At 43.8% G+C, this 25,585-nt stretch overlaps 1 protein-coding gene across 2 annotated transcripts in view; it reads right to left on the reverse strand.

Moving 5' to 3' along the window:
• Positions 1-222: 222 nt before the first annotated feature.
• The window catches only part of LOC145349531 (Krueppel-like factor 12), a 240,681-nt gene continuing 215,318 nt past the window's right edge, over positions 223-25,585 (reverse strand). For both annotated transcript variants that reach the window (XM_080198109.1, XM_080198107.1), the window contains 2 exons: positions 22,864-23,021; positions 223-3,807 (listed from right to left, as the gene is read on the reverse strand). In XM_080198109.1, the coding sequence (XP_080054235.1) occupies positions 3,626-3,807; positions 22,864-23,021 (340 nt within the window). In that variant the 3' untranslated portion in view covers positions 223-3,625. The remainder of the gene's footprint in view (positions 3,808-22,863; positions 23,022-25,585) is intronic.

The following is a 25,585-nucleotide window of genomic DNA, read 5'->3' on the forward strand; positions in this document are numbered from 1 at the left end:
CAGCATGGTCACTGCAGGCTTGGAGGGCTGAAGGGCCTGTTCCCATTCTGTAATTTTCTTTGTTATTCTTCATTAATGGCCTCTTTCAGCACTGTAGGGATTCAATGATGCTAAAGATCATAGCTCATGGTTTACTTCTATCTGTCCTCCGATTATGGTTAAATTAACCACTCACTTCAAGGCCAATCAGGACAACAAATGCTGGTCTTGCCAGCAATGTCCACATCCCATGAAGGAATAAAGGACACATATATTTTCCAACATCCCTGGAATCTGTTCTGACACTCCCGAGAGTTAATTGGATTTGTTACATACAAAAGCAACTTTATTTAACCTTCATGCCTCCATTCATATTTCAGGTAATTACAAATGCATACGTTTAAGGATGTGTACTATATTTCTTCAATTCACAGCTCAGCTCATATGAAAGTTGAATACAGAAACGCAAAGCACTGACGGGGAATTTTCGGGATACATGGAAAACTAAACACTTGTTCATTTTTGTCTCTCAGACTGGGGCAAAAACAGAACATCCTCGCACAGGTTTTCATTACAGGAACTCCCTTTGCATTTCTGGGTGATACCATCATTTTACAGTAAGATGAAAAGCTCTGGATATATTTACAATACATACATTGTACATAAATACAAGAACAACACTTACATAAATGTTAATAAACATGTCACATACTTATTGCCTGAACTAAATAGTGTACAAAGACCGAGAAAAGGAAATCTTCTTCAGAATATTCAAAAATGGGATTCATTCCTAAGGAAGAAAACACTGGGGTTTAAACACTATTGCAAGAGTGATGCAAGTCCTTTCAGAAGTCATCCAATTTGTACATTTTGTTTGCAAAAATTCACTGGGTACGCTTTAGAACCTAAAGTTAGAAGCCTTCCAATGTAGTTTCCCCCCCAAATGTATATACAGTCTATGTAAAACTATGACTCTCAAAATACTTTGAACTTTCACATATAATACATTATATTTAAAATAGATGTCCTAACTAGTACAGCAAAATATCAGAATGGTTTATTGAGAGTTTGGATGTTAATCCCTGTATAAATCTTTTTTTTTCCTTCTTAACTGAGGCTAATTCAAAGTGCAAGACATTGTGTCTTTGTGGCTTCAAAAGGAGCTGGTAACTTTTAAGGACAGTATCCATCTTCAAGAGATCATATGTTCATCTCCTGGACTTTAAACTGCAGCTTTAAACCTTGGCCTTCACTGATTTTTTTTTTCCCCTCCTCTGTACAAAGAGTTTCATCAGCAAAGTTCAAATGTGAGGGTGACCCATATTTCATCAAACGCTTACAGTTCAATTAAGATGTTTTCTGAAATTGTGTAGAACGGGTATTTTCACAAGACAGGCTGCCATCGAGGCAACCTGTAAAGTTTGCAGGAGAGAGCGAAGACGTTCAAGTTATTGGCTCCGTCTGTTATGGTGGGTCCTCAAGTCAGGTTCATATGAAGGCCAACCGTTTACCCCTGGAAGAATACTGCCCTCTGAGGGAGGAGGGAGGGGAGAGAGGGAAGGGGTTTAATACTTTCAACATTATTGACAATTTGTGCAACACAAGAATGAACTCGGCACTATTTAGTATTCCAATTTCACATTTGTACAAACATGTTGTCTCAACAAAAGACAAGTAGAAATCAGCACATCAGAAGAAAGACACCTCAGACTCTCCCTTTTCTTCTTCATGTGATAAAATGTCACATTAAGCGGGTTAGAAGATGCTACTGGCCGGCTTCAAATATCAATAAGAAACAGCTCTGTACTGTTTCTGTCAGTCTCTTTTGATTTTAATTCTTCTTTCTTCCCCTAGAAATATTGCTGTCTTCAAGCAGATGAGTGGAATGAGCTGTCATCTACTGTACATATGATTTGTAAAAAGTAGATATGAACCAGTCAAGAAAATATGGATAAACACTCATAGAAAACTCGTAGTTTCCCCAACGGTGAGGTGAAAGAGTTTAACTGTGCCTGCGATCGAGACAGTGATTACTTAAAGAAGCCTACGATACTCAAGGGACATTATCATTAACTGAAACCCGGCAAAGTAGACCTTAGCTCTTACTTAATTAGCAAATTATTGTTGGCTGTCTCCCTGTTAAGTAAAAATGAAATCTAATTCATGCACTTCTAATCTGTACAGTAATACACCGCAATATAAAAAACTCTTAGTAATGACTGACACTCTGGAGAAGCTGTAGAAAATCCTTCACTGGTAATGTTAAGCAATGGCTAACCTAACATAATTCCCATTTGTTTCACCATCAGCCCTGCCGTTCGTCAGCAGAAACTCTTTCTATTTTAACCCTGCACGTCACATAGAGTATTGCGTGTTCCAATGGATGGTGCCGGCAACCTACAGATGGGGAAAATGCACAACGCTGCACGGTTGAATGATAACGTGGCAGTAGGTCGTCACACCCTAGCACTGGTCAAAGTCAAACAAATAGGAAGAGTCTACGCAGAGAACAAGGATTCTGCTATATATTGTCTTCACTATTATTATTGGAGGCCTATGAAACACTGCACTTAATGGTACATTTGCTTTTTAATGATATTGGGCCAATAATTTCTGATGGAAAACACAATTGAATTAAAATAAGGCTTCAGATATTTATGATGGCCTATTGAATGTGATTAAAAACTACAGGCTTAACAGAACTCAGCCTGAAAAAATAATGTGTGTTCCTAATTTGCACACTGCCAATATTTTTCTTTGACGCTATGCGATACAGCCCTACATAACTCGAAGGAAAGGATCAATGTGGTTCGAGTGAGAAATGCACAATCTCTGGTGAGTGCAGGCATGTAAGTATCAGGATACCTGGAAAATCGTAAGCACCAAGTTGGAGCGTACTATGGTGTACAATGAGTTATCGAAGCTGTACAGCCTCTCTATTGCACATCCCCCCCCCACGTTCCCACTCCACCCCCACTTTACTTATGTGACCCATTGGAGATCACTGCAGCTGACATAACTCTACAACTAAAAGGAGGGGTTGTGATTGGTTCCGATGAAGGACAGTGACCTGTCCATCATGATCCATGACACTACCCTGACGTATAATTCATCGAGTATGGACCACGTAATCCTCCAGGTGCCGGTTTTTAGGGCATGTGTCCGATGCAGTAGAGAAAAAAGGTTTCTTTTTATGTTTCAAATGAGGTGTCTACAAGGCAGAGCTTTCTGAACTAGAATGAAAGAAGTGGAAATAGAAATGGTGGGTTAAGCTAAGTTCTGAGCTAACATTTAGCACTAAATATCGCCCCATTGCTATAGGTTTATCCAGTATCTGAAGAATTGTAGTAAAGAGAAATTGATTTCAAATGAGAACTATTTAAAAAATAAATGCACCAACTCATTATGAATCGCCTTGGACAAGAACACAAGCCAAACTGAAACATCTAAGTTGCCAACAGCTGGCTGTGACTGTCAGCAGTGGGAAAGATTAGAGTGCCCTTTATCCTTTTCTCCTTTTGGACGAATGGAGATGTCCCCTCCAACAATACTTCTGAGGATTCAGCCCAGCTGAATTCAGGGGAGGGAGGGGGTGGGTTTGAGAAGAGATCCCGCTCTGGGTGCCCCACTGTTCTTCAAAACACTTTCAAACAAGCATGTGTCTTCGACGATGCAGTGCCAGGTGGTCAGAGCGTGAGAAACTGCGGTCACAGTCTGCGCACTTGAAGGGTTTTACCCCCGTGTGCTTGCGGTAGTGCCTTGTGAGCTCATCTGAACGAGCAAATTTCCACGTACAGCCTTCCCATGTGCACTTGTACGGTTTCTCTCCTGAAAGTAAGCATAGACACACGTGTATTAAAATTAATGGCAACATTTCTCTGGTAATGTCTGTAAAGGGGGAGGCAACATCAAAATGTACAACTCAAGTAAAAGTAAATTTATTAATCACAAGTAAGGCTTGCATTGACACTCCAATGAAGTTACTGTGAAATTCCCCTAGTCGCCACACTTTGGCACCTGTTCGGGTCAACGCACCTAACCAGCATGTCTGGTTAGACTGTGGGAGGAAACCAGAGCATGCGGAGGAAACCCACACAGAGATGGGGAGAATGTGCAAACTCCACACAGACAGTGACCCAAGACGGGAATCAAACCCGGATCTCTGGCGCTGTGAAGCAGCAATGCTAACCACTGTGCTACCTCAGGGAACAACATCCTACAGTCAGTACTGAAGACCAACTGCAAATTTAAAAGGAAGTCCATTAATTCTAGTGTTAAAATTGTTATCAGAATATATCAGAGAAAAACTTAGAGAAGGGAGGTTATTCAAAACATCATGAGTGTGCCAGCTCTTTCAAAAAGCTTCCCAATTTGTCCCACTTCCCAACTCTTTTCCCCATAGCTTCAACATTCCTTGTGAATGCAAGCCTGATCTGTTCAGTGACATCAAAGCTGAAGCCTTCGGTAAGACAGTTGAAAATCTCTAAAAGAGCTCCAAAGTTGCCGACTCACAGTGCCAGGGGGCCAGGTTCAATTCTGGCCTCAGGTGATTGTCTGTGTGGAGTTCGCACTTTCTCCCCGTGGCACAATGGCAAAGTGGTTAGAACTGTTACCTCACAGTGCCAGGGAGCTGGGTTCAATTCCGGCCTCGGGAGACTGACTGTGCGGAGTTTGCACGTTCATCCATGTCTGTGTGGGTTTCCTCCAGGTGCTCTGGTTTCCTCCCACAGACTAAAGATGTGTGGGTTAGGTGGATTGTCCACGCTAAATTGCCCTTTAGTGTCAGGGGAACTAGCTAGGGTAAATATATGGGGTCACCAAGATAGGGCCTGCATGGGATTGTTGTCAGTACAGGCTCGATGGGCTGAATAGCCTCCTCCTGCACTGTAGGGATTCTATGATTCGGATTCTATGAAGTGTGTGGGATTACGGGGATAGGGCCTGTGAGGGATTGTTGTTGATGCAAGCTTGATGGGTTGAATGGCCTCCTTCTGCACTGTAGGATTCGATGATGTGAAGGCACAGAGAGATGGAAAGAACAACTATTCATAAGAACATAAGAAATAGGAGCAGGAGTAGGCCATCTAGCCCTTCGAGCCTGCCCCGCCATTCAATAAGATCATGGCTGATCTGTCGTGGCTCAGTTCCACATTCCCGCCCTCTCCCCATAACCCTTAATCCCCTCTCTTATCAAAAACTCATCAACCCGCGTCTTAAAAATATTTAGCGAGGCAGCCTCCACCACTTCAACGGGCAGAGAATTCCAGAGATTCACCACCCTTTGAGTGAAGAAGTTCCTCCTCAACTCCGTTCTAAACCGCCCCCCCTTTATCTTGAGGCTGTGCCCCCTAGTCCTACTGTCTTTTTTGAGCGGGAAGAGTCTCTCCACCTCTATCCTATCCATCCCATTCATCATCTTATACGTCTCAATGAGATCTCCCCTCATTCTTCTAAACTCTAACGAGTACAAGCCTAGTTTATTCAGCCTCTCCTCATAAAGGCTGCATGAGTGTAGCTGGTGATCTGTAAAAAAGTTTTGAACCAGCAGCAGAGTCAGTGAACCCAGCGGTGAGTGAGGAAGGATGAGCAAACCTTGAATGAGGCTCAAAATCTTCAATTCAATGGTGCAATAGGCTGGGAAAATTGGGCAGGTTGGAAAAACGGTGGCACAGTGGCCAGCACTGCTGCCTCACCACGCCAGGGAATCGGATTCGATTCCCGGCTTGGGCATCTGTGTGGAGTCAGCACGTTCTCCCTCTGTCTACGTGGGTTCCCTGCCGGGTGCTCCGGTTTCCTCCACAGTACAAAAGTCGTGCTGGTTAGTTGCATTGGCTATGCTAAATTCTCCCTCAGTGTACCCGAACAGGTGCCAACTAGGGGATTTCAGAGTAACTTCATTGCAGTGTTAATGTGAGCTTACTCGTGACACAAATAAATAAAATTAAAAATGCCATTTTGAGTGAGCGTGCGTTTCAATGCATCCCGGAACCTGGATCCGAAGTCGGTGCTTGTACATGTGGATTGGAGAGGGGTGCAACATGAGGGTATTTCATTTTCAAGTATTCTGTGATTGAAGGGAACAGGTCTTACAGCAAGGCCTGGCCTGCTCTGCGGACAGTCAGTTTGGGTATCAATTAGATATCTGGAAGTTGACACTCCAAATGCCCACTAGGAGCAGTAGCTTGTTAGCTCCTGGAAATTGTTCTACATTGTGAGATGCATCTCCTTGAATGCAGAAACTTGAGATTTCAGTTACTTCATGATTGAGATAGCTTAAAGCAGAGTGCAAATTAAATACTTGTGCTGTTTCACTCTGCTATATGCCGCAGGCTTCAATGTAATTATAAATCCTGTGGATAAATGTGTTTATTAATATTAGTCTGAATCACAAAATAATAGTTTCTACCTCTGGAGAGGACAAGAGTGCATATAGCTAGTGAGAAAGTGGATTAATGCTGGTCCCAGTCACAACACTGATGTTTGCAAGGGGAAAGTAGACCGATATATGAGGGGGATAACAATGGAAGCATTTATTGATAAGGTGAAATGCATTTATTTGAAGCTGTGTGGAAAGTTGTGCTGAAAGAAATTTCAGACAAGCAGATTGAGGTTGTACCATTATTCCACGTCACTTCAAACCTTGGAGAATTTATGGTGAGGCAAAAGGCCAGAACTTCCCATTTCCTTCAACAACTGGTTCACGAGACAATTACTGTGTGTGTATTTGGACATTTCTCAAGGACACATTTTCAAGTCATAGGAATTAGACAGGAATTTTCCTAAAATCCACACTAAGCATTTCAGGAGGGGCCTTTCACTTGCTGTAACATCAGTCAGGATTCCTTTTCATTGCTCCATTGTAGATGCAGGCTGGCCTCTTGTTCAGGATCTTCAGCAGCATGATGGGGCAGGATGAGGGGCACTGCTGCAGCATTCGAAGGTGTTGAGTTAGCCTTTTAAAGGAGAGGAGGATCTCAAAGATTGTATGAGAGAACCGACTGAGGGCCTCTCAAAGGTCCGAGGCCTTCACCTCTGCCCACCATCTTGATGAGTTTGCTGCATTTTTCTCATAGACCATCGCCGACCTTTGGCTGAAGATCATAGAATCCATAGAATCCCCACAGTGCAGAAGGAGGCTATTCAGCCCATCGAGTCTATACCCACCACAAAACCACCCAGGCCCTATCCCCATAACCCCTACTAATCCCCCAACACTGGGATCAATTTAGCGTGGCCAATCAACATAACTCGCATATCTTTGGACTGTGGGAGGAAACCGGAGCACCCGGAGGAAACCCACGCAGATGAGGGCAGAACGTGCAAACCCCACACAGATAGTGACCTGAGGCCGCAATTGAACCCAGGTCTCTGGCGCCATGAAGCAATAGGTCCTTTGTGATAGAGAAGGAAAGCGGGGAAACATGGAGGTTTGGCGGGAGTCACGCCCCCTTTTTTTTACATGCAACAGGCCAAGACCAACTTTGATTGGGGGTGGGGGGAATCACAGATAAGCTAAGAGCCAGTAACTCCTGAGTGGCTGCGGTAAATAGGGAGATTTAGGCTAAGCGCTGATGCAACTTGAATCTTGGTTGCGTTACCCCAGCTAAACTTTGAAACGGGCAATGTTGTGCTCCAATGTTAGGTTCAGGTTATTAAGGAGTTAACTGCCAAGACAACCAGCACTATTTATCCAGGATATCAAACCAGTTGCTCAAATTAAACCCCAACCATGATTGCTTAATGTGAATCAGTAAGAGGCTGGTTATGTCAACTTGAAACATGTCATGCTCACAAAGATGATTGCATGTTTATATTGATGGTAACTTACATCTTCATTGTTTTCCATAACCAAGGAGCATTGGGAAATTGATTATATTTATTGTGCAAACTATATCGTGTTCATCTATTTTGATATAAATAAATCAGTTCATGATTTGATGCCTGGTTTTGTCCTGAAGTTCTATTCAATGAAGATTCACGTGATTTTTTTTGTAGTAGCCATTACATATAGAAAGGCTTCTCCGTTTTCTTATCTGCCATTGACGGTCATGCCTTCAGCCCTAAGCTCTGGAGAGTCTCACCCTAGAAACCTCTCCAACTTTCCTTGAAGATGGTCCTTAAAATCTATCTCTTTGCCTACGCTTTTGATCGCCTGTCCAAATAGCATCTCATGAGCCCTGGTGTCGAATTAATGCTCCTGCGAAGTGCCATATGCTTGCTGTGTTAACTGTGCCATGAAGTTATTGTTATATCCCTAAGCCATGCGTTTGTTTTCTTAAATTTGAACAGTAGGAGGTGCACTCTGGGTCAGAGAGGGGCGAGTGCTGCTCACAACGTTGACTAAATTTGCAAGGCTATCTGATGTTCAAAAAGCAAAGCTAACGGCCCAATCAATCTCTGCAGCCACTTGTTACAAGATGTTGTTCCTGGATTGACAGGTTGTATTAATGGGTGGGATTTTCTGGCCACACTCTCCCCAATACTGGAAAATCCCAGTAGATCCCAGGAGATCTTTGCATGGTCCATACCCCTACGCGCTATGATTCCCAAGATGGGCGGGATGAGAAAATCTTCCCCAAGGTGTACATAGTTTTCTAAAGTCCAACAGTGAACATTTATTAACTATTCAAAATAGCATACATAAATACAATAGAGGTCCAAGGTAGGAGCTGTCTCCATGCTTTCTTCTACACACTTCTTTCTGCTACTTGATACCATCCTCGGGATGCAGATCCCTTGTTCACCTACATCACTGTGCAGACATTATTGTACTCAATTACACTGTAACTTTTTATGTGCCAGACCCCTATACAACAAGATCGGACACTGCTGAGTTCTCTAATCTCATTCCACTGCCTACATTGAATTTGGGAATAAAAAATGGGGTTTCCTATCCAGCAAGGAAGTTGCCATTACCTCCAGATACATCTGCTGCTTTTCTTTAATATAACCAAGCACGGTCACATTTTGTGTCTTCTGTTGTGTAAATTTATTTAAGGCATTGCTTAATTTAATCTAAAGCGATCGTGAAACAGGGAAAGTCACCACAGTAACAGAAGCTATAGCAACAAACACAATGGCATGGAAACAAACCTGTTTAATCCTTTGTATTTCAATGGCCCTAAATATATTTCTTCCTGTTAAATGTTTTCATGAGTTTCCAAATCCTGTCCTTTCATTTCTGGGGCAGGATGTGAAACCTGTCTTTAGTGACAATTCATTGATCTTACTCGGGGAACCAGACTAAGGCCTACATTCCTTAGAATTAAACTTGTATTGCCAGAAACCTGGGTAAGTAAGGCAGCAAATATCAGCATGTTAAAAAAACCCTGTCCTGGGGAAGACACCAGCAATGAGAATTTACACAGCCAGGTTTATGCTGAAGTGAATTCCACACAACATAGCCTACCAGGTGAGAATAAATGAGGTTTTACATGGAAAGCAATCCGTTTATGTTGCACCTTCTCGTATCTCTTAGAGTTATCTCAAAGTCGTTGGCTTGTTATGAATGATTATGAAGTGAAGTGAGTGATTTGGATGCAAACACAAAATTATTTTACATAAGCAGGTGGCTAATCTTTTTTTGTATAGAATTCCTACAGTGCAGAAAGAGGCCCATCAAATCTACACTGACCACAATTCCACCCAGGGCCAATCCTCGTAACTCCACATACTTCCCCTGCCTTAACACCAAGGGGTAATTCACCATGGCCAATTGACACAACCAGCCCACCTGGAGCACCCGGGGGAAACCCAAATAGACACGGGAAGAACTGAAGACTCCCAAAGGCTGTGACCAAAGCTGGGAATCGAACCTGGGTCCCTGGTGCTGTGAGGCAGCAGTGCTAACCATTGTGCCACCGTGCCACCCATAACTGTTTTGCTCTGCAACCAAAGTCTTTTGTGACGAGATAAATACCTCCATCGACCTGGGTGCGAGCGATTGAGATGCTTACCTTGGAACCAGAAAGTTGTGGGTACAGTCCACACTCTGCTGCTCCCCAATTGTGAAATTTAGCACTTAATAAAGTAACAAAAATACGCTAGTGTAAAGAAGTCCAGAACACAAAACAGGTATATTCATTAACCTGCTTCCTTGTCAACTGAAAAGATCTTACCGTGATCCTTTGCTTATGGTACAATAATCTTAACATAAAGGGTTAATAAAAAATTACAAGGGTCCAAACGGCCGGCCTTGTTCGAGTGAGACCGGAAATTCCTGCCCGAAGGTCCACGGACATTTCCATCGTCCATCCCTCATTCGCTTTGATGCTATGTGGGACTGTAGAATTCCGGTGTAGGGTAAGCGACTGGCCTGGATGGGGTACCTGGATGAACACTCAGATCCTGCATGGATCAGCTGGCGGGGGTAATCACACACATCTTCAACCTCTCCTTTCAACAATCTGAAGTCCCTATCTGCTTCATCCTGGTACCTAAGAAAAGCCAAGCAGCATGCCTTAATGACTATCGGTCAGTGGCTCTGACATCCATCATTATAAACTGCTTCGAAAGGCTAGTCATGGCATGAATCAATTCCAGCCTCCCGGACTACCTGGATCCACTACAGTGTGTCTACCGCCACAACAGGTCCACAGCAGATGCCATGTCCCTGGCCCTGCACTCAACCCTAGAACACCTAGATAACAAAGACACCTATGTCAGACTCCTATTTATTGACTACAGCTCAGCCTTCAATACTATTATTTCCATGAAACTCATCTCTGAACTCCATGGCCTGGGCCTTGGCACCTGCCTCTGTGACTGGATTCTGAACTTCCTAACTTACAGACCACAATCAGTAAGGATAGGCAACAACAATGCTGGTGTCCCACAAGGCTAAGTCCTCAACCCCCTACAATATTCCTTATACACTATGACTGTGCGGCAAAATTCCCCTCCAATTCGATTTTCCCATTTGCTGACAACACCACCATAGTGGGTCGGATCTCAAACAATGATGAGGCAGAGAATGAGATAGAGAATCTGGTGAATTGGTGTGGCAACAATAATCTCTCCCTCAATGTCAACAAAACAAAGGAGATTGTCATCAACTTCAGGAAGCGTAAAAGGAGAGCATGCCCCTGTCTACATCAACGGGGATGAGGTTGAAAGGGTCGAAAGCTTCAGGTTTTTAGGTGTCCAGGTCACCAACAATCTGTCCTGGTCCCCCCATGCCAACACTATAATTAAGAAAGCCCACCAACACTGCTACTTTCTCAGAGGACTAAGGAAATTTGGCATGTCAGCTACGACTCTTGCCCACTTTTAAAGATGCACCATGGAAAGCATTCTTTCTGGTTATATCACAGCTTGGTATGGCTCCTGCTCTGCCCAAGACTGAAAAGAACTACAAAAGGTTGTGAACGTAGCCCAATCCATCACACAAACCAGCCTCCCATCCATTGATTCTGTCTACACTTCCTACTACCTTGGCAAAGCAGCCAGCATAATTAAAGACTCCACGCGCCCTGGACATTTTCTCTTCCACCTTCTTCTTTCAGGAAAAAGACTCAAAAGTCTGAGGTCACGTACCAACTGACTCAAGAACAGCTTCTTCTCTGTTGCTGTGAGACTTTTTGAATGGACTTAGCTTGCATTAAGTTGACATTTCACTACACCCTAGCTATGACTGTAACACTACGTTCCACATTCTCTCATTTCTTTCTCTATGAATGATATGCTTTGTCTGTTTAGCGCACAATAAACAATATTTTGCACTGTATCCCAATACATGTGACAATAATAAATCAAGTCAAAATCAAATCAATTTTCGTATGAGCAAAACCGTAAATCTGCTTATACATCATTGAAATGACTGCTTAATTAATTAAATGACCTTGTCCGTTAAAACATGTGACTAAGTCATTGAAGTTTTCTCATCAGCACAATCAAATACAGGTAAAGTGTGCATTTGAAGTGCTGATGATTCCTGGAACTGCGGATGTTGTGGTAAATTGATGGATTAATGCAAGCATTATTTAAATTTTTTTGAAATCAAGCCAGGGGAGAGATGGGCGAGGAATAACTTTTACTCAATCAATTGTTATGTACTTAACGAGCTGCCTATAAGGTGTTTTTTTAATTCATTCTGGGACATAGGCATTGCTGGCTGGTCAGCATTTATTACCCATCCCTGGTTATCCTTGGAGGGCAGTTGAGAGTCACATGCAGGCCAGTCCAGCTAAGGACTGCAAATTTCCTTCCCTAAAGGACATGAGTGAACCAGGTGGGTTTTTTTTCTGACAATCGACAATGGTTTCATGGTCATCAGTGGATTCTTAATTCCAGATTTTTAAAAATTGAATTCAAATTTCACCATTTGCCGTGGCAGGATTCGAACCTGGGTCCCCAGAACATTAGCTGAGTTTCTGGATTAATCGTCTAGTGATTAATAGTCAAGCGATAATACCACTCAGCCATCACCTCCCCATAATAATTCTTGCCATAATGCTGTAAATTTGAAAACTCGTTACCCTTTGAAAGTTCCTTTGGAATCTGATTTCACCATCCCTTCAGTTAATGTCTTCCAGCTCAGCCTATACCTGGGTGAAGTAATTTTTCCCTTGTTCTATTGTCAATTATTTTATGCGGTGATCTCTGGTTATTGCTCCACTTTTCAGAGGAAATAATTGCTCTCTTGACATGATAAATCAAAATCCATTTTGATTTTTGAATCTCTGTTGTGGTGATTGTCCCCTTGAGGGCAACACAGCAGAGTAAGGGTCACCTTACTCTGTGGCATGTTTGCTGCTAATTCTAAAACACCTCTGCCTAAGAGAACTCCTCTCCCCTGGCGTGATGCATTCCTACTAGGTCATTGCCTCCCCATTCCGTGTGGAAGCAGATTCATTTCGAATGGACGGACTCCTTCTCTGCCTCAAGGTGCTAAGAAAACCAGTCCGTCCCAATTTAAAAAAATCTTTTTTGGGGAAAGGTTTAGGAACTGCTGCATGCCAGGTGGTTCTGAGCAGTTTTCCTGCGCTAGCTTGCAACGGAGGTCAGAAATTCATGCAGCACCTGCAAGATTTGTGTGGGTTTGACAAATCGGCAATGGTTAACTGCGTTTGAACCTATAGATATCAAGTACAAAGCTATTCGCCCAGTGTGGTAGAGAGTGCCAAAGGCAAATCAAGTCACAGCACAGCCTTTATTTGCATTAAGTAAATTATATCAACTTTATATAAAACTGACAGACGGAGCTCCAAGAAGAAAAAGGACTTGAATCTTGTCCCTACAAGTCGATGTGTGTGATTTCACCCAGCAGTTATGCTGAAGTATTCAAATCAATTACATAGTTGTGCGTGAACATCTGACAACTCACCAAAGTGAAATCTTGCTGGAACCATATAAGATGGACTAAAACATAACCTACTGAGTAAGGCTGCACAATAGCCTAATCAAGTATTTGCTTTACAAAACAAACTCAGTCACTGTCTAAAAATAAGGGGCAGGGATGAAGAGAACTTTTTTTTCACTCAGAGGGTTTGGAACTCTCTGAAAGGCGATGGAAACAATATTTTTAAGGCAGAGGTGGATGGATGTTTGGCTAGCTAAGGGATGAAAGGTCATCGGGGTTCAGGGGGATGCAGATTTGAGGATACCATTGGATCCTAGGGGTGGCACAGGTAGTTAGCACTGTGGCCTCACAGCCACCAGGGACCCAGGTTTGATTCCAGCCTTGGTCACTCTGTCTGGAGTCTGCATGTTCCTCCCTGTGTCTGAGTGGGTTTCCTCCAGATGCTCCAGTTTCCTCCTACAGTCCAAAGGTGTGCCGGTTAGGTGGATTGGCCGTGCTAAATTCTCCCTAAGTGTACCCAAACAGGCACCGGAGCGTGGCCACTAGGGGATTTTCACAGTAACTTGGTTAATGTAAGCCTACTTGTGACACTAATAAATCGACTTTAAACTTTGTCTCCCAGAACTCCATGTTGAAATGAACAGGAAGGTGCAGTGGAGGCCATAGCAGTGGCTAGGACATAGCAATGGAATGCCATATTGCCCCCATTGAAGTCTCAGGTATGTCAAAAATTGGGCATCATGCGATTTACTCAATTCCCTTCCTTATTTCCATTCTTATTTTGCCAACGCTGGAAGATGATGATTTATACAGAGGCATGATTTTTATCAGCTGCCAGTTCTCCAATACTGCGGCAAGTTCCTTCTTGCGTGAGCTTGGATTATCACCAAATGTTAAACAGATATCTCATGTAGGTCTTAAACGTGGGACACCGGCTGATCTTTTCCCTTCCTAACTACAGGATTATGTGGGTGACTTAACGCTACTTCTTCCCCCAAAACCTCCCCCACCCCCGCCATTTTCCCTTAACAAACCTTAATATTGCTAGAGGTGCCCAAATCAGTACAGTCCAGTGATTGAATCAGAAAATGCTCCTACTCTGGACTTCTGGGTGGCACGATGGCACAGCGGTTAGCACTGCTGCCTCACAGCGCCTGGGACCCGGGTTTGATTCCCAGCTTAGGTCACTGTCTGTGTAGAGTTTGCACGTTCTCCTTGTGTCCGTGTGGGTTTCCTCCGAGTGCCCCTGTTTCCTCCCACAGTCCAAAGGTGTGTGGGTTGTGTTGATTGACCATGGTAAATTGCCTTTTAGTGGCAGGGGGACTAGCACGGTAAATACATGGGCTATGGGGTTAGGGGCTGGATGGAACAGTGGTTGGTGCAGACTCAATGAGCCAAATTGCCTCCTTCCGCACTGTAGGGATTCTACGACTTTTGTCTTTGCCTTGTACTGTGATGGATTAATTCTTTAAAAAAAACTTTCAAAATTTAATAAGGCCTCTTATTCTAAAAATAGGTATGAAATGATAAGGTCACCAATATTTTACCCCGATGTAGTTTTATTATCACATGCAGGCAGCATATTTGCATCGAGGCTTAACTGAACAGTTAGGGGCATTACTGTTCCTATCGGCTGATGAGCATAAAATATATCCATAATCAAGTCTCTAATTTAACTACAATCTTTCAAATCCATGAATTAAACTGGTGTAAGAACATAAGAACATAAGAAATAGGAGCAGGAGTAGGCCAACTAGCCCTTCGAGCCTGCCCCGCCATTCAATAAGATCATGGCTGATCTGTCGTGGCTCAGTTCCACATTCCCGCCCTCTCCCCATAACCCTTAATCCCCTCTCTTATCAAAAACCCATCAACCCGCGTCTTAAAAATATTTAGCGAGGTAGCCTCCACCACTTCAACGGGCAGAGAATTCCAGAGATTCACCACCCTTTGAGTGAAGAAGTTCCTCCTCAACTCCGTTCTAAACCGCCCCCCCTTTATCTTGAGGCTGTGCCCCCAAGTCCTGCTATCCTTTCTGAGCAGGAAGAGTCTCTCCACCTCTATCCTATCCATCCCATTCATCATCTTATACGTCTCAATGAGATCTCCCCTCATTCTTCTAAACTCTAACGAGTACAAGCCTAATTTATTCAGCCTCTCCTCATAGCTCAACCCCCTCAACTCCGGCATCAGCCTAGTAAACCTCCTCTGCACTCCCTCCAAGGCCAAAATATCCTTGCGTAAGTACGGCGCCCAAAACTGCACACAGTACTCCAGCTGCGGCCTCACCAATGCCCTATACAGCCGCAGCAAGACCTCCCTACTTTTATATTCAATCCCCTTCGCGATGAAGGCCAGCATCCCATTTGCCTTCCTGGCCACCTGCTGCACCTGCAAGCTGGGTTTTTGCGACTCATGCACAAGGACCCCGAGGTCCCTCTGCACCATCGCCTTCGCGAGTATATGCAGTTCAGTGGTGCAATAATAGCTATGTGCAGTTCATATAATTTTGTTGCTGATATTAAGCAGTTACATCCAAATGTCAGACCCACTGCATTTCATTGATTCGAAAGGTCTTTGAGATACTTTAGCTTTTACAGACAAATCATTTTCCCTTCAACTACTAAGTTAATTCACATTTTGAGGCTTGTCAGCAAACTGTATAATTCTTAGCTCTTCTCCAGCTCTCACTCAGTATTAACTGTAAGTTGGAGGAATTTTGCACCCTTAGCTTGTGAGGGAAGAACGTAATAGTGTTGAACATGGACTGTTGGCGCCAGGTAATTTAGAGTAATGTCTCGACACTATCACGTCTTGTGACAAAACAACACTGCCACCTGCTGTTTCTCAGCTTTGTCAAGTCTGCACATCATACCTGACTCCAGCCTTTAAAAGAAAAATCATTTATATGTCTTAAAGCATCTCTTAAACATCACAGCTTGCTACGACCCTTGCTCTGACCAAGACGGCAAGAAACGACGAAGGGTTGTGTACGAAGCCCAGTCCATCGCACAAACCAGCCTCCCATCCACTGACTCTGTCTATGGTTCCCGCTACCTTGGGAAAGCAGCCAGCTTAATCAAGAACCCCACACACCCTGGACATTCTCTCTTCCATAAGTCTGAAAACACGCACCAACTGACTCAAGAATAGCTTCTTCACTGCTGCCATCAGGCTTTTGAATGATCCTATCGCACATTAAGCTGATCTTTCTCTTCACCCTATCTGTAACTGCAACACGATATTCTGCACCCTCTCCTTTCCTTTTCTATGTACGGTATGTTTTGTCTGTATAGCGTGCACGAAACAATACTTTTCACTGTATCCCAATACATGTGACAATAGTAAATCAATTCAATTCAACTGAAATCTAAAACCACTTCACTTCATTTATAATTGTGAAAGGCAGTGACTACTGTCAGACTGGTAAGCACCTATTTTGTGCACAGTCAAAGGTCCATCAAAGCTCTGATGCACATGTCTTAGCTTGCAGCACATCTCCTTCCCCTGTCAACCCTGTGCTCACTGAACTACATTGGAGCGAATAATTCAACATCTTGATTTTAAAATTCTCATCCGTGTTTTCAAATCTCTCCCTGGCCTTTCTCCTCCCTATCACTGTGATCTTCTCCAACCTCACACTGTCAGCTATATTGGTCAGTCTGCATTGCTGCTTCTATTCACAGGTGCTAGCCCACTACTGGAGAGCAGGGGGGTTTTGACCTGCTCCGTTTCCGACCTGGGCCAGTTCACCCCTCCTTAGCACATCTGATGTTCCCAGAGTCTTCGTGGAACACTATGTGGATATTGATATTAGCGTGGACACCCGGTAGGCACAGAGGACAATAGCCCAGAACTCCCGACCTCAAGCAAACCAACAGCCTCAAACTCCCAGCAGCGGGATTACAAGTGCATGCCATAGCACCCAGCCCCCACACGGTCAGAGACATCTCCACTCCTCTAGTTCTGCCCTCCTGCACACTCCCAATGATAATTGCTCCACAAATGGCGGCAGTGCCGTTGGCTATTAGGACTCCAAACTCTGGAATTCCCTTCCTGTGACTTGCCAGCTCTGTAACTCCCTTTCCTCCTTTCAGACACCACCTCGTTGACCAAGTAGATAGGCAAGGGATTCAAGGGTTATAGAATTTGGCGGGGGGGGGGAGGGATGGGGGAAGGGGGAGCGGTTTGGGGTTGAGGGAGGAATGAGGTTACAAATGGCAAACTGGACTTGAGGCACAATCAGATCGGTCATGATCTTATTGAATAACAGAATTGGTTTGAGTGGTTGAATGGCCTTCCTCTGTTCCTGAGTCCGGCTTCTCTTGGTTGTCCAACCAACTGTTTCGGAATGTCGTTCGGTGCCGTACTTTGTTAGTAACGCTTCCGTGAAGTGCCGAGGGGCGGTTCCTTATGGGCGCTACGTAAATGTAAGTTGTTGTAGTAAGCGAGTCCACCAACAACAACATGAAGTAGGGATCATGAAGGCGGAGCTGTGATAAATCCTGGGAGTCATCTATTGACAATTTTACAAGAAATTCGGTATTTCACTTATTTTTGTGTCCTTATATTTGCCCCGCCCAGGCATGAGACAGTGTAAAATGAGAGCCATGGCTGCTGTGTTGAAGACTTCCTTCACTTTGCCTTGGCTTCACAGTAGCAGGCACAACACAATACACTCCCCGCTGGGAGCACAGCAGATTGTCATCAATTTTCAATTGGCTTGATAAAAAGAAGTGATTGCTTTCTGTGTTCCAGGAGGCAGATACCAAGCGTGCTCTTTGGAACCCAAATTTAATTAAGTCAAATGTTGCTTTGTCCCAGAACAGTACTGGTTGAAGTGGCTTCTATCTGGGAGTTCATTGACACACCGTTTTAGCTGCTGCTCATCCACTCCTGGGACCTTGATTTAATTCATGTCAGACTGATGGGATGAATTTCTCCCCTATCTATGCAGGGGCCTTAGGTGAAATGAGTTTAAGCAGTCTCAGTGGCCTACTGTCACAGCAGGCTAGAAGGAGCATTACTGTGCTTCTGGCTACATAATCGGCGACTGAAATGGGATGTGTTCATCCCACATCTCACACCATGGGCTGGGTTTTACTGCCTCGCTCGTCGCAGAACAATAAAATCCCACCACTGGTCAACGGGCCTTCCCGTTGACCACCCCTTGCCTGCTCCGATTCCCATGGCGGGCGGGGCAGTAAAATTCTGGCCCATTTATAGAATCTTGGTTCGGCCGCACTTGGAATATAGTGTTCAATTCTGGTCACCACACTAACAGAAGGATGTGGAGGCTCTGAAGAGGGGACAGAAAAGATTTAACCAGGATGTTGCCTGGTACGGAGGGCATTAGCTCTGAAGAAAGGTTAGAGAAACTTGGTTTATTCTCACTGGAACAACGGAGGTTGAGGGGTGACCTAATAGAAGTCTACACGATTATGAGGGGCATAGACAGAGTGGATAGTCAGAAGCTTTTTCCCAGGTTGGAAGGGTCAATTACTAGAGGACACAGGTTTAAGTTTAAGGTTTAAAGGAGATGTATGAGGCAAGTGTTTTGCCCAGAGGATGATGGGTACCTGGAACGTGTTGCCGGGGGAGATATTGGAAGCAGATACTTTTAAGGGGCGTCTTGCAAATACATGAATAGGATGGGAATAGAGGGATACTGTCCCCAGAAGGGTAGGGGATTTTAGTTCAGATGGGCAGCATGCTTGGTGCAGGCTTGGAGGGCCGAAGGGCCTGTTCCTGTGCTGGAATTTTCTTTGTTCTTTTTATGTGCTTAAATTAGAGAACTACGAGGGAACGTACCGGCTGTTTATGCCGGTGGGATCTTCTGCTCTGGTCGACATTGGGTGGAGTCAATGGAAAAGCACATTGACAGTGGCAGGACTGGAAGATCCCGCTGCCAGGGAATGCCATGCTGCCTCCCACTGTGAGAAAAATGCACAGGGAGGCTGGAGAATCCCATTGAGAATCTCCAGTTCTAGCATCACCTTAATGAGAACAATAACCGTGTAATATAAGACAAGTTGTATCACAGACCTTCTCCCCAATTTCTATACCCACATCGTACCCACTCACTAGTGAACACTGACCAAAGTATTCATTTAGAACCCTATCTATGTCCCCTGCCTCCACACACAAATGACTACTGGGGTCCTGAATGGGCCCTACTCTTCCCCTAGTTATCCTTTTACCCCTAATGTACGTGTAAAACAACTTAGGACTTTCCTTTGTTTTACCTGCCTGTATCATTTCATGTCCCATTTTTGCTCTCCTAATTTCCTTTACAAATTCCCTCTTGTTGTTTTGAGCCCTCGATGTTGGCAATAAGCGTCCCTTTTCCTCTTTATGGATGATATTGGAATAGTGTAGGTTAGATGGGCTTTACATTGGTTTCATAGGTCGGCGCAACATCGAGGGCCGAAGGGCCTGAACTGCACTGTAATGTTTTATGTTTATCCAATGCTTTCTATCCCTCGATATCCAGGGTTCACTGGATTTGTTGATCCCACCCTTTCTTTTTATTGGGCCTGCACACTCCCTATTTCCTTCTTCAATGTATTTCACTGTTCTGCCACAGATTTAGCTAAAAAGTTTGCTCCCAGTCCACCATGGCAAATTATACCCGATCATATCAGAATCAACCTTCCCCTGGTTTAGAACTTTGATTTCAGGCCCTTCCTTGTCCTCTCCCATAATCCGGGGAAGGGTAATCCAAACATTCTTTTCTTTTTCCTGCTTTCTGTAATCTTTATCTCTTCATTCCCTCTATCATCACCCCCAACACTCTGTGTGCAGAATTCATGGCTTTCTAAGATGACTTTCCTCATTTCTAAGACTGGACACCATTCCTCAAGCTGCCTCAGGTAGTGTCTCTCCCAATCTAGATATGATCTCCATGACATGACAATTTCTCATCCATTTTCCCCTTGCACCCTCTCCTTGCTCAGCTCTTCAATGAGATCCATCTCCTGCTCTCTTCAGCACCAACACATACAGCTTTCCCTCTGGTCCCAAGTATTGGTGGCTCCTTAAACTCCACTCACACCACTTTCAAAAACCCCCAAACACAACTTTCTTCTCAAAATACCCACTCTAAGTACACTAAATACTGTATTTACCTTTCATCTCGTGTCCACCTCTCCCAGTCTGAATCCCATCAGTACAAGGTTCCACAGTTTTTACAATAACACAATCTGGCCAGAGTCGCACCTTACATCCTCTGTGGTTGATGCATTATCCTTGTTGACCTCTTTGCATCATTTGATATAGTTGACCAATCTGTTTGCCACAATCCTCTTTAATCAACGCTCCATTACAAGTGTTAACATTCCTGCTGACCTGAACACATCCAATACACCTCTAGCAATGGCATCCTGACCTCTACCTCAGCTATTTTCAAAATTCACCAAAGATCATCCACCCCCTCTTCCTACCTCTCGGTAACATCACCTGCCGTTACAGGGGCAACGATGAGATGTATGCCAAGGGCAGCAAGTTCCATCTCTCCCTCATTCAATCTATCTCTACCATCAGGTGAGACACCACTTCCTCCAGCTGACCATTGAAAACAATTGGCCGGATTTTACAGCCTCGCTTGGGCGAGAGGTGGCGGAGTTCCGGCCAATAGGTTGGACATCCCAATTGGAAACTAGACTATGCTGTCACTGAATCCATAACCTCCCAGGTCATTAACCTCACATCCAATTGTCACCAAGATCAGTTCCACTCTTGACAATTTCTTCATCTCTATCCCACCTTAACTCCTTTAAATCACCTTTGTTCCCCCTCCATTTCATTATTCCTGTTCCATTCCCACTCTGTATAAACAACAACATTTCCCAATTGGGACCTGCCCTTGCAGCTCATTACTCCTGAAATCACCTTAGATTTAAAAGCTTCATCTTTCTACCTCTCCATGGTCTTGTCCTCCCAGATTCCTAAAGCCTTACATTGCATTTTCCAACATTACCACAGTATCTGCATTTCAAACCTACCTCATTGGTTATAAAGTACTTTGGGATGTCTTGAAATCATGAATGGTGTAATATTGGAAAATGGGGCACTTGTGTGGCCATATGCTATCACAAAGTCTCGATGTAAAGCCATGAACACACTCAGAAAAGAGATTGCAGTATCATTCTTGGCCTCGATTACTGTAGTTACTCAGATTCTTTACACAACTGTGGTCTGGAGTCACTTGAGAACGGACACAATCAATGTTATTTATTTAGAGCTCAAAACAACTAACTGAATTAAGATGTGAAAAGACAGGATTTAAGAACAGTCCAATGACATATCTCTCCAGATAATGAATACATTCTAATAACTGTTAAACTTGAACCCTGATAACATTGATGCCCTAATCTATTCATCAATACATTGTCTTACTCTCCACTTTCATTTTGTATTTTAATAGGAAAAATGATTTGATTGTAAAACTGACCTCAATTTTGCCTTTGGCTATGATGGAAGCTGATTTTCAATAAATAAACCTTTGATGAATTAATGAATATAAAAATTGATCTTTTGTTCTAATTCTCTGCTGTATCTGACATTTTTTGTGTTCCACTTGTCCCTTTGGCCTAAAAACAATGCCTAAGGCAACATCAACTCTACAACAAAAAGACAAAAAATGCTGGAAAATCACAGCAGGTCTGACAGAGCCTGTGGAGAAGAATAGAGCCAACGTTTCAAAACACTGACTCTATTCTCTCTCCACAGATGCTCTAAGGCCTGCTGAGTTTTTCCAGCATGACCTATTTTTGTTTCAGATTCCAGCACCTGCAATATTTTGCTTTTATCAATTTTACCATACATCCTGGACATATTTTCTTCCATCTTCTTCTTTCGGGAAAAAGATACAGAAGTCTGTGGTTATGTACCAACCGACTCAAGTACAACTTCTTCCCTGCTGCCATCAGACTTTTGAATAGACTTACTTTATATTAAGTTAGTCTTTCTCTACACCTTGGCTGTGACTATAACACTATATTATGCACCCTCTTCCTTCTCTCTCCCTGGGGTGGGTTGGTGGCACAGTGGTTAGCATTGCTGCCTCACAGCATCAGGGATCTGCGTTCGATTTCAGCCTCAGGTCACTGTCTGTGTAGATCTGTAAGCTCTCCCATGTCTCTGCAGGTTTCCTCTGGGTGCTCCGGTTTCCTCCCACAATCCAAAGATGTGCTGGTTAGGTGCACTGGCCATGCTAAATTCTCCCTCAGTGTGGCAACTGGCGGATTTTCAAAGCAAGTTCATTGCAGTGTTAATGTAAGCCTACTTGTGACTAATAAATAAACTTTACCCCTGTACTCTACGTACAGTATGCTTTGTTTGTTTAGTGCGCAAGAAACAATACTTTTTACTGCATCTCAATACATGTTACAATAATAAATCAAATCAAATCCTGATGTCAAACCACCTATTTCTCTCTGGCTTTAAGATGCATCTTTTCAACAAACTCTGTGTTCATTGTCCTAATATTTCTCTGCCATGGCCTAGTTCTATTCACTGATGTTCATTTGTAACACTTTCATGTTGAAAATCTTGTATCGCAGCGATCTGTTATAGCCTCCTACCTGTATGCGTCCTCCTGTGTGCTTTCAAATGGGAGCTTTTTGTGTACACCTTATTGCAGCCTTCAAAATCACACCTGTGTATGCGTCGTTTCTTCGAGTCGGGGGACTCAGATCTTCGCTGTAGTCTTGTACCCTCAATACTGAAAGGTGAATCCGAACTGAAAAAGGACACAATGACCGTATGGTGAGTACAAACCCAAATTCATTGTTACATTACCTCTGTCAACACAACTGGACATGTCAAACGTCAAAGAACAAAGATTTTAGCTCCACAATCCTGCCAACAACACGTGGAAATTTATGTTTCAGGAGTTAAAGTAAATATTAAATATGTTTTTGCAAAGTTCTTTCAATTTATTTAGTGGATTTCTTATGATTTCTTATTTCTCACCTGTCTTGTTTGCTCATAGGTGTTTGACACCCATTTCTACTTCATGATTGGAGGACAAGAATGGCAACTTCACAATTCATTCACCTAATTTTGACAGTAATTTTGGTTAACATAGAAACCAGAAGTGGGAGAAGGCCATTCCGCCCTTTGAACCTGCTCCACCGTTCGTTTTGATTAAGGCTGATCATCAAATTCAATATTCTGATCCGGCCTTCCCCCCAATATCTCTTGGTCCCTTTAGCCCCAAGGGCTATATCTAATTTTGACTTGAAATCACACAACATTTTGGCCTCAACTACATTTTGTGGTAGAAAATTCTACACATTTACTACCATTTAGGTGAAGAAATTTCTCCTCATCTCAGTTCTAAAACGTTTACCCCTTATTCTCAAACTATGACCCCCTAGCTCTGGACTCCCCCCACCATTGGGAACATTCTTTCTGAATCTACCCTGTCTAACCCTGTTAGAATTTTGTATGTTTCTATGAAATCCCATCTCACTCTTCTAAACTCCAGTGATTATAATCCTAACCTACTTAGAGTCTCCTCATATGACAGACCTGCTATCCCAGGAATCAGCTTGGTAAACCTTTCGCTGTACTCCCTCTGTAGCAAAGACATCCTTCCTCAGATAAGGACACCAAAGCTGCACACAATTCTCCAGGTGTAGCCTCACTCCATGCCCTATACAACTGCAGCAAAACATCCTTATCCCTAGTCTCAACTCATCTCACTATGAATGCCAACATACCATTTTTTACTGCCTGCTGTAGCTACATGCTTACTTTCAGTGACTGATGCACAAGGACACTAAAGTTGTCACTGAATGGCCAAAATTTCCCCCATCCTCCTCTTTGCCCAGCTAATTTCCAAGGTTTATGGGAAAAGGGTGAATGGCAAATGAAAATCACCCACCCTCTGGGAGGAGTGGGGGGCGGGGGTGTTGGAATTCTGTGGCATGTTTTGCGGTGATGGATGCAACCCACCATTGACCAGTGGCGGGATCTTCTGATCCTGTTACCATCAATGGGATTTCCCCACTGTTCGCACCCTGTGGACATGAGTGTCGTTGGCTGGGCCAGCATTTATTGCCCACACCTGACTACCTTCCAGTTGAGAGTCAACCACATTGCTTTGGCTCTGTAGGCCAGACTAGGTAAAGATGACAGATCTCCTTCCCTAAAGGACATTAGTGAACCAAGTGGGCTTTTACAACAATGGTTTTCATGGCCAATTACAATTTTAGTTGAATTCAAATTTCACCATCTGCCATGGTGCAACTGAGGTGGAACGTAGAATCGGAGAATTTGTACAGTGCAGGAGGAGGCCACTTGGCCCATCAAGAGTGGTACAGTGGCTAGCACAGCTGCCTCACAGTGCCAGGGACTTGCGTTCAATTCCTGGCTCAAAACGTTTAAAGTTTATTCATTAATCACAAGTAGACTTACATTAACGTTGCAATGAAGTTACTGCGAAAATCCCCTAGTCGCCACACTCTGGCGCCTGTTTGGGTACACTGAGGGAGAATTTAGCATGGCCAATTCACCTAACCAGCAACATCTTTGGACTGTGGGAGGAAACCGGAGCACCCGGACGAAACCCACACAGGCGCAGGGAGAAAGTGTAAACTCCACACAGATTGTGACCCAAGGCCAGAAATGAACCCCAGTCCCTGGTGCCGTGAAGCAGCCGTGCTAACCACTGTGCCATCGAGAGCCCAGATTGAGAGAATCCAGTGAAGGTTCACCAGACCAGAATGAGTGGACTGACATATGTACTCACTGTAATTTAGAAGAATGAGAGGGGATCTCATAGAAATATATAAAATCCTGATGGGACTGGACAGGCTAGATGCAGGAGGAATGCTCCTGGTGTTGGGGAAGTCCAGAACTAGGGATCACAGTCTAAGAATAAGGGGTAAATCATTAAGGACTGAGATGAGGAAGAACTTTTTCACTGAGAGAGTTGTGAACTTGTGGAATTTTCTATCACAGAAAGCTATTGGGGTCAGTTCATTAGATATGTTCAAGAGGGAGCTGGATGTGACTAAAGGGATCAGGGGGTATGGAGAGAAAGTGGGAGTGGGGTACAGAAGGTGCATGATCAGCCATGGATCCCCTTGAATAGTAGTGCAGGCTCGAAGGGCCAAATGGCCTACTCCTGCACCTATTTCCCATCAAACCACACAGCCTAGCAGAATCTCAGACCTCAGCAAATCATTATCCCACTGAAATGTGAAGCGGCTGGAAAAGAAAAGTTGCCTCCTGTTTGGACTTGATTTCAGAAACTGCACAGATGAAGCGGGGCGCTCAAAGTGCACTGAAACAACA

Source organism: Carcharhinus amblyrhynchos, chromosome 10 (assembly GCF_965287045.1).
Source record: "Carcharhinus amblyrhynchos chromosome 10, sCarAmb.v2.hapA, whole genome shotgun sequence".
In the NCBI taxonomy this organism is placed as follows: domain Eukaryota; kingdom Metazoa; phylum Chordata; class Chondrichthyes; order Carcharhiniformes; family Carcharhinidae; genus Carcharhinus; species Carcharhinus amblyrhynchos.